This window comes from Chaetodon auriga, chromosome 14 (genome assembly GCF_051107435.1).
Source record: "Chaetodon auriga isolate fChaAug3 chromosome 14, fChaAug3.hap1, whole genome shotgun sequence".
In the NCBI taxonomy this organism is placed as follows: Eukaryota; Metazoa; Chordata; class Actinopteri; order Chaetodontiformes; family Chaetodontidae; genus Chaetodon; species Chaetodon auriga.
Window position 1 is genome coordinate 17,863,714 of NC_135087.1, and position 14,829 is coordinate 17,878,542.

Here is a 14,829-nt window from a genome sequence, read left to right on the forward strand (position 1 = left end):
AGCTGGCTAGCTTAGCTTAGCTTAGCATGCAGACTGGAAATAGATTATATCTTATTTGCTTCACGTGTACAAAAGCCGAAACTTGTGGTTTTAAGGGCAGTTTTGTGCCAGCTTATTTCTTGGCTCAGCATGGTAGCTTTGCCTTGTTGTTGCCATGAGGTTGCCTGGCAACCAGCGGAGACTGCAGAGACTTATTTTACCCAGCTTTGCTAAACGAAGCTATCCGTCTGCAAGCAATGGCTTCATCCTTACTGTGCAGACATTAGAGTGATATCGATCTTCTCATCTAACTCTCCACAAAAAAATGAATAAAATATTTCACAAAATGTCTAAACATGCCCTGAAGCTACCAAGCTACTCTGATTAGTTTCGCAAAGACTGCACAGGGGATGGCTCTAATGCCGCATTACGGGGATCATGAAATAAGTCTGAAATCTTTATGGATCAATCATCTTTGTTATCCTTGTCTGGTTTCATGTTTTAATACGAAGGTCAAAGGAGATGCTGGAAGCATGGAAGCAGCATCAGATCCCCTGAGATACTGCTTTCAGGGCATCCATTGTCACCATCCTGCGGTCACCATACGAGAGATCCCTCTTGAGAGGCAAGGTTCTCGAAATGTTACAGTTTACAGAACCTCTCAAAGAGTAACAGGATGGGAGTCGAACATGTGCCCAAATATAAAGGTTGATGTCTGGCCTTAATGTGCAGCTTTGAACAGAATCTAAAACCTGCTGTAGTCTTTAAACTTTAGAGGAGAAGAAAATAAGCACACAAAAGCCTGCTTGGTGACCTTCAAAATACAAAATTTAAGCGACAAAAGCTTGTCAAACTGCATTAAAGGGTGACAAAAGCTCTCCAAAGGAAGGCAGGGCAGGCCAACAGAGACTGAACAACTCATGATGTGCACAACCCACCTTGGCACTGCAAATCGCAGCGTCCAGAGAGTAAACGTGATCAACCTGCTGAAACACTCGTCAAATGAAGTAAGAAGATGAAAGGGGCACATTTTGCCCTGCGCTGTATTTTATACAACTGGGAGAACAGAGCTTATGTCATACTGCAAACAAACCCAGCAAAAAAGGCTCCATCCTTTGTTCACTGGCTCTGGCAGCCAACAGAAGCATTTTAAGCTGATACTGGACCTGTGTTAAATATCATCTAATGGCCAGTGCCACACCACATGTAGATGGGAAACGTTTCATAAAATATGCAATAAAGTTTGAAATTCATTGCATGTTTTATCCGCTCTAAATTTCATATTTTTTTTTTTTGCAGAATAGATCGAATTTAGGTAACACACTGTGTCTCTGAGGTCTCCTGACAAGCTAACTCTAAGAGGATTTGATTCAATGTGTCATTGGAGGTATTAAATGTCTTATTGTCCAAAACCTGCAGGCTTAGAGGCTTTTCCACCCCTGGCAAGAGTACAAATTGTGAGGTCCTCACTGAATACTTTTTTTGGCCAAAACTGTTCAAATGTGAAGACAATGTACTGTGTGCTGCCTATCGCAGGCTGTAATCTGAAAATATAAATACAGGCAAAGGCATGCACAACACATTCAGTCTATTAAGGGACACTGATTACTGTGACTCTGGGTACTTGATGATGATCTGCATCTTACACCTACTACAGTGGACCACTACTGTCACTGTTTTTGGTATCAGCAATGACAGCATGCATGTGCAGCCAGAAAGTGTGTTGACAATATCTTGGCTGGAATAGAAACCTGCAAACTTGAGGTCAAAATGGTGCATAATGGTCAAAGTTTAATAATTAAACCTCAGACATGGCAAAAGTCAAGTCTTGCTTAACTCCTAACACAGTGCATTCATGGTGAAACATGCTGAAAAATGTCAGTCACATCTTAGTGTTAGAAAATGAAAATGGCAATACTGTGTAGCCATTGTTTCACTGTCACATAAGAGTCAGACATGATTGCAACAAATTAAAATTCATCACCAGTTACTGCATGCCTATCTTCTCTTATTCAATTATACGAAGTGAAGCATACAGTACTTTACAGATGCTGCCAACTTGTTTCAAAAACACAAACCGTGCAGCACAGTGGGAGGCAATCACAGATCAGCGAGCAGGAGCCTAAAATCATCACCCGTTCATAAACAAATTCAAAAGGCCCTGAACAAATCCTCATGCTGAGCTGAATATGCGCTACTAATTAATCATTTGCACCTATTTGAGTGGAAGTGATGTAGTCCAATGTGATATCCTTCACATTTTGGGCAAAACCATTTCAAGAGAGCCTAACATTAAGATCTGTTATATCTTTTTAAGCTTTTATAGAGATTTGAGTGAGAAATTAAAAACTGGAGAATGATAATAAAAACTAATTACCGGGGGGGTTCTGAAGATATGAAAATAGGGTCCTCTCAGGGCCAGGAACTTGAACGCTGAAGTTTTACCAGCGACGCCACCCTCTGGACTTTCACAAGCCCAGCCCATGTGAACAATCTGTAGAGATGTAGAAGATGGCATTCATGCAATTTTACAGAGAGGAAAAAAGTGAAAAAAAATAGACCCAATACTTAATCAATCAGCAGATCAGAACAGTAACCTGATACACCTAACAGATACTTCACTGTACCGTGCTGCTGCAGTCTCAGCTGCAATACAACAATTGACACAGAGTGTTTCTTTGCTTTCCTCTCAGCAGCACGTCTGTCCTGTATGTGCTGCTTCAATGCTCCACTCACTGTACATCAGTTTCTATAAGCTCTCATCTCACCTAGATGAATGAAGAGGTTTTATTCGAACTCATAACACAGCGAAGCCCACAACTCAAAAATCCTTCCAAACTGTTTACTGGCATGTAGGTTAATCTGGACCGAGCAAACTCTCATAGTCTGAACATCTAATCAACATATCTCACAAGTGTGCAGTATGATATACTGAGCTAGATGAGAGCTCCACCAAGAAGAAGTTTGATTTATCCCGTTTCTTTCTCACAGTGGACAGCGCATATCAATAAACCTCACTGTAAATATGTCAGATTTAGTTAAGAGGGTAGTTTTCATCTGTTTATCCTGGCCAGGTGTGTAAACAAGGGAACCAGGTCCCTGTCTGCTCTGACGAGCCATTCCCAGCCTTACTAACAGATCTTTGATTGCTGCTTCACAGGGGTTGCCCCAGTGGTTAAGCAGCATAACATATTAACCCAGCATTTTTAACTCCTCTCCCAGCTATTCCTGTCTGTATTTTTACCATCTCTGGCAAATCAAGGTGTACTCAGAACTGTCAGCAGTGATATGTGAGAGTTGCACTTCTGGCAATTATGTATCTGGTTTCAAACGGATTTGTTGGACTGGTATGTCAAGCGGCCAGCGTTAGAATACCTGATCACCTGAAGAGCAGTACTTGTTGATGATCTTTATCTATGACGGAAAGAAAATGAAAACAATTATATGCAATTGTGAAGAGCTATTAAGCGCATCATTACATACAGTTTTTTCATGCCTTACAACACTGAGGAATGAAAATGTTCACAGTCATAACACAAAGGCACATCTACGCACACAGCAGTGGCTGTGCAGATTTCTCACTCATCAGTAAGTGATGCACAAATGATGGAGAAAAGTATACGTAGTATAACACAGTGTGCACATAAGTGTTTTTCCTTCTTTTGTAGGTTCACAGTCAATAGAAAGAACAAAAACTTTTAAGAGATGGTTTGATTAACAAATATTAGATCTGATTTAATACCAATTCAGCCATCAGGAAGTCCTAAAACAGGTTGAAGCAGGTATCTGTGAGGTAGCAACCACCAGTGTTGAAGCTATTGATGCAGGACCACTGAAGGCCACATTGAGGCTCCACACTTTTTAGCTCTTCCAATGTGGATCAGTTGGTGATTTAAGGAAAACAGGATAAAGGCACAAAAAAAAGGTATGACACAGCCCCCAGAGAGGAGCAAGCAAACTTATTTCAAAGGCTGTTTCAAAATGTTGGCCACCTTTCTCTGGAAGGAAACATCATTGTTCAGCCAGAGAAATGTTGCAAACCAGTGCAAAACATTTTCACATTGAACGGATGCCTGCTGTGTCAGCATATCACACTCAGCATGACGGTTGCTCTTGTCTCACCTCACCTCAGTTGCAAACTGAAAGTAAAATATTGCCTGAAATCCTCATATTATTATGCACTAACAAGCTGCCCAATCCTTCCTCTTTTAGTCTCCCTAAAAGAACATCAAACAGCATCGAGTAAACCTCCACCATACCAGATGACAGTCATTCACATTAAAAACACATGAGGGACCCCGAGGGTGTCACAGAGTCTATTTAAAGGTTGTAGGTCATTAAAACAAAAGTTCCGCTCTCTCCCAAAGCGGGCACACAATTACATCCTGATTGGCCATTTAGCAATCACACTCCACGTCTGTAATTAGGTGATGCAGGCATGAATTAATCACACTTTTTAAAAAAGGCAGCTGTGCAAGCGACAGGCACGGGCATACAGTACGTCTGCATCCTTAAATGTATCACATCATCAGTGTGATAATCAAAGTGAAATAGGAGGAAATGAGTGAGAGAAGTGCACATGCCGAATGACTACTTAGCAGTCATTAATTAGGTATGAGAGAGCCTCTTTTTTTTGTCAGTGGAGGATGAGAGGTGCCAGTGTGACTCAATGAGTGCTTGTCAGGAAGAGTCTATTAAAACCGTGTTACATTGTAGACTACGTGGCTATGAAATCTCAAAAGGGGGAAGTACATGGAACAACTGTGGGCAAAACAGAATTATTACATATTTCCATGTCTTCTTTACTACGATGGTGTGATTAACTTTAAAGGACAACAAGTGGAGAAGATATAAACTAATAATCTGCTCATTTAGATTAGACTTAAAATAACCATATGAATCTTGAAAGGGGAATTAAAAAAACTGCAAAATCAGCAGCATCAACAGCATTACAAAATGTTATGTCAGTAAACCGTTTAGTTATCGGACGTCATAAAACTTCATTCCAGTTCTGACATGTTTAAAATGATCACAAATACATGAAAATCGCAGTTTTTTTCTCCGCATTCATTTTCAATAAAGACTCATGGGAAGATCCCACCGAGTCTTTAATGTTTAGAGATAGACTTACATTCTCCTGTGTCAAGTCATTGATATTTGTAGATATTGCTTGGAGCCAGTCTGTGCTTTCTGCTGCAGTGCAAAATTGAAGAATATTGGTGCTGGCTCCTTCCAAGGCGAAGACTTCAAAACAGTTAGACCTGGAGGAGCGTAGAGGTCAAAATTAGACAGGAGTGGTGCAGTAGATTGAAAGCAATATTGCACAAAGTGAAGCTGGAGCTGTTCGTTACTCTTGTCAAGTTACTTTAAGCGATAAGACGTGTACTGCATTAGGAAGAGAAGAGCTTCTTTTATGAGCTGGATGGGCTTGTGACACCTAATTATAAAAATATCTTCAAAACAGATGCTCTGGAGGAGCACTTCATGACTCCTTACATATCCTGAGAATGCCAGTAATGTTTGTGTGACAATATATTTCTCTTGTCACGTCCTTTCTGTGGAAAGATTACAACTATTTGTTAAAATTAAACTAAATGTCCCTGCAAGATAAGAGCAGAGCACAGCAAACAGCTCCAATTAAGAGGAAACATGAGCAGGAGCTCTCTGTTTTAACAGTCTGGGAATGCACAGGGGTATACTGGAAGTTGGAGCAGGAAGTCAAAAGGTTAAGAATTCTCACATTCAATCAAACTTTGGTCCAATAAAGAGACACTTTGGCTGGAGAAAATGCTCACTGATAGACACATCACATCGCTCCCTGCCTCCACATTTCAACAATGGTACATCTAGGGTATGCATGCTGGAGATTTGTCCCACCATCAACTGCAGCAAAAACGTAATAAACCTAACACAGATGTATTCAGATATTACAAGTTCATAATTTCGTAAAAAGGACATTCCCATCCTTTCCCAACAAGCCACCTGGTTCCACAATGGACACACTGGTCTTGCCAAACCCTTTACCTAAAGGAGCTGTAAGATTCATGTCACACTGGTGCAAACTTATTGTACAGCCACACATCTCAAACTGAGATATCCATTCCTCCTCTCTATACCCCGATATGGATTGTTAAAGTACAGTAAATACTACACAGACTGCGCCTATCAAAGCTGAGACTATCCAAGATGTTTCCCACAGTAAAAGCGTCCTGTGATCGATGTGGATGGCTTCATTAGCACACGTGTTGGAAACTGCCCAGACATTGTTAATTATTGGACTAAAATATTCTCTCTGTGGGAGGTTTCACAGAAGCAACTCAAACCAGACCCAGTTCTGACAGTGTTTGTGAGCGAGAGCAGTTATGATAGAGCTGTCAAATAACCAACATGATATGACACGTTCTGTGACACCGTTAGCATGAAGACTGACTTTGTTAAATTGGAAACAGAAAAACCTCACTTAACCTCGCTGGATGATGTGATGAAGCACTTACAAGAATGTCATTTTCACTGAGAGGAAAGGTGAATACGTTCTTTTTTTTTTTAACCTTTCAGAGACTATTTCAATAATGGTGATAGCTACTTTTTGGGGGGGTTTTTGTATATTTGATTTGTTTTTCTCCCTTGCATTAATAAATGTAGATATTATCTGCACAATAATATGAGTAATTTCCTTTTTTTTAAAATAAACAGAACTTAAAAAGTTACAAGAGTAAGTTTGTTTCTCATGTCTGGAAATAAAAAGCTACAGACAGCAGCAGATTAGCTTAGCTTAGCATACAGACTGGAAACAGGAGGAAACAGCTAGCCCAGATCCTTCTCAATGTAATACAATCTACTTACGAGCATGTCTAAACCTCACTAATTAACATGTTATATCTGTTTGGTTTTTGTACAAATTAAACCAAAGAATAAAATTAGCAGGGGGTACTTCTTGGCTGGGAGTAGTAACTTCCTGGAGTCTTCACTGGTTGCTTGGCAACTGAGCCAGGCCATGAAATAGTCCAGCACATAGAGGTGCTGGTAGGCAGATTTTATAACCTTTGGAAAGAGCCAGGCTATCTGCTCACCCTTGTTTCCTGTCTTTGTACTAACCTAGGCTAAGCTAACCAGCTGCTGGCTATACTTTCATATTTAACAGGCAGATGTTGGAGTGGTATCAACGTTCATCTTTGCTCCTGAGAGTGAATGCCAAGATGTCAGACGACCCCTTTAACAGCATCACTCATTACACTCACTGAAAAAATAAAGCAGAGATTAAATGTCCTTTCTAATATTTTTGATAGATGCGGTATATGTTATTTGAGCTGACTAACTCCTAAACAACAGAGCTGAAGAAAGTTCCCTGCATAATATCCCCAAACAGGCCAGGAGATGTCAAAAAAAGACATCTTGCAGCTGAAGCTGATAAAGCTACTCTTCTCAAACCATTTACACGAAAAAAACAGTTTGTCTTTTTTCATCTTGGTCCATTTTTTGCATTCTGTCATCGCCTTGGAGTGCCTTTAGTTAAGTGCAGTGCTTTACGAACACAATTAAATCTCTCAGCAGATGGGCTTTGATGAGGTCATCTGAGGGTGATGGCACTCATCAGCAAAATGTGATACTTTTTGACATCTAATTTCAAGTGCATTCTCACACCGCTGACACGTTTAGCCTCAGAGATAGTTGTCGCTAAACATGGAGGCAGTTTTGGGTGACGGGTAAGCAATCTCATTCGTGCGGAGAATTTGCAACATTAGGGAAAAATTCTAGGGGCTAGAAGAAATGTCGAACATTAGAGGAGCACGAGGAGCAGGGAGATGTTGTAGAGGTACGTGAGGTGAAGGCTGATAAACACAAAAACGATAGAGGGTATCAAATGCACAGTATGAACAGTTCACCCTCGCTCACACACACAGCATTTTCTTGAGGTCAGATGTTACAAAGTCAGCATTCCTAACAAATCCTCTGGTGAGCATGACTTTCATACTGTATCTGCAATAGGCTTGTTAAAATCTTATGTTCCGCTGCCTGTGTACTGACCCAGGGCCTCTCCAGGGGTGATTTTTACTGGACTTAAATGTCGTTTTTGGATTTAATAAGAGTGCACATTATATCTGTGGCAGTGTGCCTGACCCAGCTTTATGCTGTGATTTGTAGGACTATAAAGCATCATATTAATATTCAGAATTGCTTTTCAAATGCTTTGTCTTGCAAAACCAGTGAAACATCTGTATCTCTCTTTACTGCAGAGATGAAGTGAGTGACTGATGAAATGACATAAGATGCAGAACCTACAGTATATCAGTTAGATCCCTTTCAATTAATGCAAAGCCTTTGAGAGCATGCGGGAATTGGGGAAATGCAAGATGGGATGAAAGTGCAATGAATGAAGAGCTCCAAAAGCAGAGATTAATCAAAGCAACAAACAGCTGGGGAATCCTTGTCAGGACAACACGACCCTGTCAGGAGGAGCTGCTAAAGCCCTTCCACCTTCAGTGAGCAGGACTGAAATCCTTACTGAGAGCTGGCATCCAGGGAGAGTGTGCTCCTCTCATACATCTGCATCGTTGCCGTTCTTCTGACGCCATGTGCTCGCTCATGGTGGGAACTGCTGTGTGTCTATAAACAATGTCATAAAGAGTACTGTCTAGACCTGCTCTATGTGAAAAAATAAATTCTGCTATCATTTGGTGCTATACAAATAAAATTGACTTGAGCGGAGTAAACTATTGCGTCTTGCCTGCTGACGAGTAATAAAGAAATCCATTGAAACAGACCAGAGACATATCAACTAGTCATACAGGATGATACATGAAGGATATATGGGGAAAAGGTGTTTCTGAGAGGAATCCAGCTGTTAGTTATACTGTGAATGGCAATGAGAGGGAAAATGTGCCATGTCTACTGATTTGTGAGGCGGGGAAAGAGGCAGGCTTTGGGGCATTTCGTTTTCCGCATAATTAATCATGGGAACGTGTTTGCGTTTAATTGCCAACCAAGAAATGCTTCAATACAAGTTCAACTCTGAATCCATGACACTGATCAAACCAGGAACACACAGCTGAAACAAAAACACGGGACCAGATCGTCAAGTCTAATTATTATCCATATTAACTATGCAATTTCTATGTAAGTGATGGCTAATACTGAATGCAAATGACTGCATGCTTTTAGATAAGACACCAACCAATAGCGCACAGCGGGGGAAGAAAAACCCTATTAATTTGCAAGTTTCCTTCCCTTTCAAATATATCCATTTTGACAGCTTAAACAAAAGGCCAAGAATACCTCACTGACAGACTATGGAGCTGGTCTGACACCTCAGACTTGCCAGGAAAATCTGTGCAAAGTGAGGAATCAAGGGCTGCTGTCTGCTTTTTCACTGTCAGCTATCCATGTAGCCTTGTTTCCAGACTCCTTTTTTAAACATGAACACAAGAACAATTCCCAAATTCCCCTCATGTAGTGGATCTAAACTGGGTAATATAGTGAAAGACAAAGATAAACTATTTGTCATCCCAACTGAGAGCATATGTACAAGCAAGGATCACTGGAACACTGTGTAACCTTCTAAACACAATAACAACATGTTCTGCAGAGTGGGCATCAACTTTAGATGAGAACATGAGTCAACAACACTTTCCCATCAACACTAATAGTAGCGCCTCGTGCTTTACCCTGGAACTGCAGAGTTACACAGTAATAGTGACACCAGCTGACACTCTTCAATAAGGAATGATTTGTAGCTTGAATTTACTTTAAGAAACCTCTTCCAGGTGCCAGCAAATGTGCATGGCTCCAACTTTCTAACACAAGCTATTTACCAAAATTAGAAAAGCTTTACAGACAAAACTTTCCGACAAATTAACTGGCTGGACCAACTTTAACCAAGCATTACATGGTCACAGCACACAGAGTGACATTGCTTGTCCATGCCAAACAGGTGACCCTTGGTGACGTTTATGACTATTGGTGATGCAGAACTGTGCTAACCTCAAACTCTGCCCAGCTGGGCCAGCACTGGTCACAATAGCTCCCAGAGCTTCAATTTTCTCTCTACTGTTCTGTTAAATTCCCCCATTTTGTTCACAATTGCACAATGGTCTTGTTATTGGTCAGTAAGCAAACTTGTTAGCTAATTAGATTGTTGCTAATGAGACAATAAGCTTACACAACGTGTTCTTATCATATTCACAGGTTAATTCATAACTCTCACTGTCTCTTATTTCCTGTCTGCAAACCATTGTCCTGTTGTGGAACAGTTTTTAATGCCACAGAGGAAGTTAAATAAAACTGAATGGTGCGACACTGCTAATAAGCTACGATAGCTTCCATTGTTTCAGTCTCAGCAAATGCCACCATTGTCAAGATGGCGTGCTACTGATCTACAGCGCGAGATTGGTTGTCACCAAGGTTGACCTCGACACTTAACTTTGGTGGAGATTAATTTTGCCTCCTCCCGATTGTGGGGGATTCCATTGGAATCAATTAATTCCTTCAAACAGATCTGCCTAATGTGAGGTAACAAAACCTTCCTTTGTTGTTTCCATACTTCATCCTTAACTTAAACTGTAACAAAACAAATCTAAAAGATGGGTGTGAGATGAGGTGCGAGCAATAGATTTCAGTTGGAGAATGAAAAGCATGAGTGTCTCACTTTTACTCTTTTATATAAACCAATTAGAGAGAAAAACAACCAAATTAAATGCAAAGGATGCAATAAATCTAATCTCTACTATAAATTTAGAAAATACATGAACTAAATAACAGTTCTTTTGCCATTTTGCTGAGAAATATTATACAAATTAGATCTGTGATGAAATGAAAACGAGGGAGCACTTGACTTCAAGCTTGGGTCAACAGATCTATTGTTTGTACAGCACAGGCTTAGTTCCACATCTTGCTATGAAAGGGTGATGGTGGTACTCACCTGTTCTGCCATCAGAAGATACTGATAATGGTATTACTAACTGACAGGGACTTTCAAAATCTCCTACACATTCCATGATTTCACAAAAGCATGCTTCATTTGGGGCGCCAACCATGAATCATCCGTGCCTGGCCCGGTTAGGGTTTGGATTATGCACATTTGTTGCATTTTGTTTGCCAGCACCCTCTCCCCTAATCCCACAGCTGTCATCTCTCATTTGTCATCACCTGTGATCTGGCAAACGTAAAAGGAAACAGAATTTTCTGCGTTTAAGGTATAAAAGCCACAATGGCTCTGTTCTAATAAAGTCGTTTTTCATGACTTGTTTTTTTGTATTTGTCAATGATAGCACAACACATTTCTTTGGGCTACAAATCAGAACAGTAGTAGAAAGGATTACCATGAATTATCTAATCAAACATCTTGTCAAACACTATCTGCTGTTTACACCTGTTATCATCCACACTGATCTGATTTGTGTTTGTGTATTCGGATATACCCACGTCAGCCATGTTTTGTAGAGTAAACTCTGATATTGATGTGCTCCTCTTTGCCTCAAGGGCTCCTTATTGACTGAACTCTGCTATTCCCGATTCAGCACTGGGTTATTTGATTTAGTGGGACTTAGTGCCAAATCTCATCAATACATTTGTTCAATATTTCACTCAGCATTAAGCAGTCATTAAACTGCTGATTGAACTTAACATCTAACACAATTTATATTACAGGATTGTTACATTGTTATACAAATACAGCCTGGAATTGAGAAAAAAAGCAGAGAATACAAGAATAAATACAGCCTTGGATTGCTTGCTGAGGTATGTGAGCAGTCAGACAGTGATGTGGACTGTGCTAGAGCTAGAGCACAGATTAATAGCAGCTGTTTCACTGTGGGCTGATTTAGTGTATTTATGTATGTTATCTTATGGATAACTTTTTAATTCATAATGTTTTTTAATGATTATTTTACAATATGAAAGATCGTTATGGATCTACAGCATGTACTGTTGTATTACAGTGAGAGAGTCTGTGACTGTGCATCCTTTTTATTGCTATCTTACACATTAATTTAGACCATAAACCTCCATTTCAGCTAAAATGAGAGCACCACTCTTGTAATGTACAACTAAAAGAACACAGAAAATAATATATTGTTTTTAAAAGTTTTGTTTTCATATGCTTGTTTTTCACAGTAATTTTTTCAATTGAACTGCTGACTAAACAGTACATCAATCAATCACAAAAGATATTTTTTATATTTACCTATATGGTTCCAATTAATGTTTCTGAAAGTCATACAATCACCTTGTTGGATGATGATGGATGATAGAGATGATGGACAGTGATGGTGGAGAATGGATGATGACGGTGGATAATGGTGGATGATGGTGATGATGATGATGGTGGTGGTGGATGATGATGTGGATGATGATGATGAATAATGATATGGCTGATGATGATGGAGAATTATGATGTAGGATGGATGATGATGGTGGATGCTGATGATGGATGATGGTGGATAATGATCAATGATGATGGAGAATGGATGATGATGGTGGTGGATGATGATGATAAATAGAAATATCACAATAATTATTACCATTGTCAGTGACACCAACATTTGCCCTCCTGCTGTGTTCTCTTGTATTCTAAGTGCTAACTTACTGCTGAAGTAGAGCTGCTGACTGACCTTTAACCTCTATGGACAAGAGGAGTATGGTATTTTTCCTGATCTTAGGCAGCTGCCTTGGGCTTAACATTGGACAACACCCAATGCGGTGTCCAGTAAACAAGTTTAATAAACAGCTTTAATTAACTCAGCAGTGCAAAGTTCCATTATTTATTTATCTTAATGTACCTGCAATTCTACAATTATGCAATGAGACACAACCTGAAGAGAAAGACTTCTCTGTTCAGCAAGACTGCAAGTAATGATAAGGAAAAACTGATGGAGGTTAATAATTTCAAATTAAAAAAAAAAATGAAAAGAGGTACAGTTACATATTTAATTAAGCTCCCTGTTTGCATTTATAGGAACTCAGACCACAAGCACTTAAACACATGATACCAAACTTTGACTATATATTTGACTATATTTTAAAAGCAAAGATAAACTGTCAAAGTTTTCATTTAGGCCAGGAAAGTTGAACTATGACAAAACTTTCCAGTTATGTAAAGGTGTTCGCCATCTCCTCTTGTCAGACTTTGATAATAACAATTACATAATTAATATCTGTCATTAGTGTACCACACTTAAATAGGGGTTATGTGCGATTACTCCTATTACCTCCTACTATAACAAAGCAGATGACTGTGGGAAAATTGCAGAAAGCAAACAAAGATACAAAAATCATAATGCATTCAGCAATCACAATGCTGCAAAACTGTTGTTAGTGTGGGAAAAATAAACGCTTGTGTAACTGAATGACATTCAGCCTTGTATACAAACACTGTTCTCTACGTTACATGCCAAATGCTACTATAACGTTCTGTGATTTCTGTAAAATGAAAACCCTTATTGTTTTTTTGTCCCACTATTTGAAAATAAAACATGCTGAGTGAAAAACCATCCACAGAAAAAACAACCGTGACACTACTGTACACATGAAAATCAATATAAAAAGGACAGCCACAATAATCAAATGCATTTACAAGTTCGACCAGTGTTCTCACAGTCACACCTCCTAAGCCAGAGCCTCACAGCTGCGGTGACCTTTTAAGCCGTTTATGCCTGTGCATAGATATTGGCATTAACATCCTACCACCTAAATGAAAAGTGCTGGCTGAGGCAACAACTGTGCTCAGTGAATTGTGCATCTCAGAGGTGAATTATATCATGCTGGATTACCCTTACCTTAATTTATCTGTGCCAGCTTTGTATCTGGAGACTCTGGCCATCAACAAGGGCAGGGAGACGGCATCCAGCCAGCGCTTCTCATACTTTGGTTCATTAGCTGAGGGCGAAGGGGGTGATGGAGCCTGCGTGGAATACATGAACAATGTGATGAGCTTCCTGCTGCCCTAGTCCTTTTGATCACTGACAATGTGGTCTGGATGCAACACTTGCACCATTTACATGAACAGATAATTCCTGTTTTTTCACCCAGGCTTATCAGCTGTACAGCACGTAAACATCAAAATTAAGTCCTTTGACACAGAGGAAATCTCTAAGGAAGGCGCAGGTACCTTCAAAAACTACTGCCTAATTAAAGTCCTGACATGCTGCTGCATACGCTCAGAAGCTCCCACCGTCTTTTCACTGCAGGCTTGTCTCACCTGAGTTCATACAATTGCTTTCCATTTCCATTCCAGTATATTAATACAGCAGCACTTTTTCTCTGTGTGTGTCAACAATCCAGATTCCCAAAAAGTTGGGACCCTTTATTTATTTGGTGTTTTACATAACACAATCCATCATCTGCTATTGGCACAGACGGCAAACTGTTCAGTGGCTTCAGCGAAGAAACTGATCTCAAGCCACTGTAAAGAGGTTAAATCATTCATAATATTTTTTTGTGCTGAGACAGTTACACGATTAATCAATTAGTTGGTTGATAGAAAGTAAATCAACAGTTCTGATAAACATTTGTAATTTATTGACAATCCTGCTTTTGCTCTTCCATTTTGCATTATAAAGTTCATGTTTTCATTTTGCTACTGGAAATGTTAAAGCTGCATTTTAAGCTGTGCAGACACATCTACAGGCAAAAATTAGCAGCTATATTTCCACACTTCACACACAAACACACAAGTGAGTGCAGAGAAAATGGACCCAAAGTGGATAAAAACAGCCCGACAGAAAAATGCCTCTTAACATTCATTAATGACAGAATTAAACTACTTTTGATACAATCTCACCTGGAAGTGTTGTGCTGTTATGAAGCCATGTAGAAAAAAAAAACACTCTGTTTAAAATGATGGATTACAAATCATCT

At 39.6% G+C, this 14,829-nt stretch overlaps 1 protein-coding gene across 1 annotated transcript in view; it reads right to left on the reverse strand.

Moving 5' to 3' along the window:
* The window catches only part of sntg2 (syntrophin, gamma 2), a 75,611-nt gene that overhangs the window by 19,539 nt on the left and 41,243 nt on the right, over positions 1–14,829 (reverse strand). Inside the window, exons 9-12 of the mRNA XM_076749626.1 lie at positions 13,749–13,873; positions 5,111–5,240; positions 3,355–3,393; positions 2,357–2,473 (exon numbers count right to left, since the gene is read on the reverse strand). Of these exons, the coding sequence (XP_076605741.1) occupies positions 2,357–2,473; positions 3,355–3,393; positions 5,111–5,240; positions 13,749–13,873 (411 nt within the window). The remainder of the gene's footprint in view (positions 1–2,356; positions 2,474–3,354; positions 3,394–5,110; positions 5,241–13,748; positions 13,874–14,829) is intronic.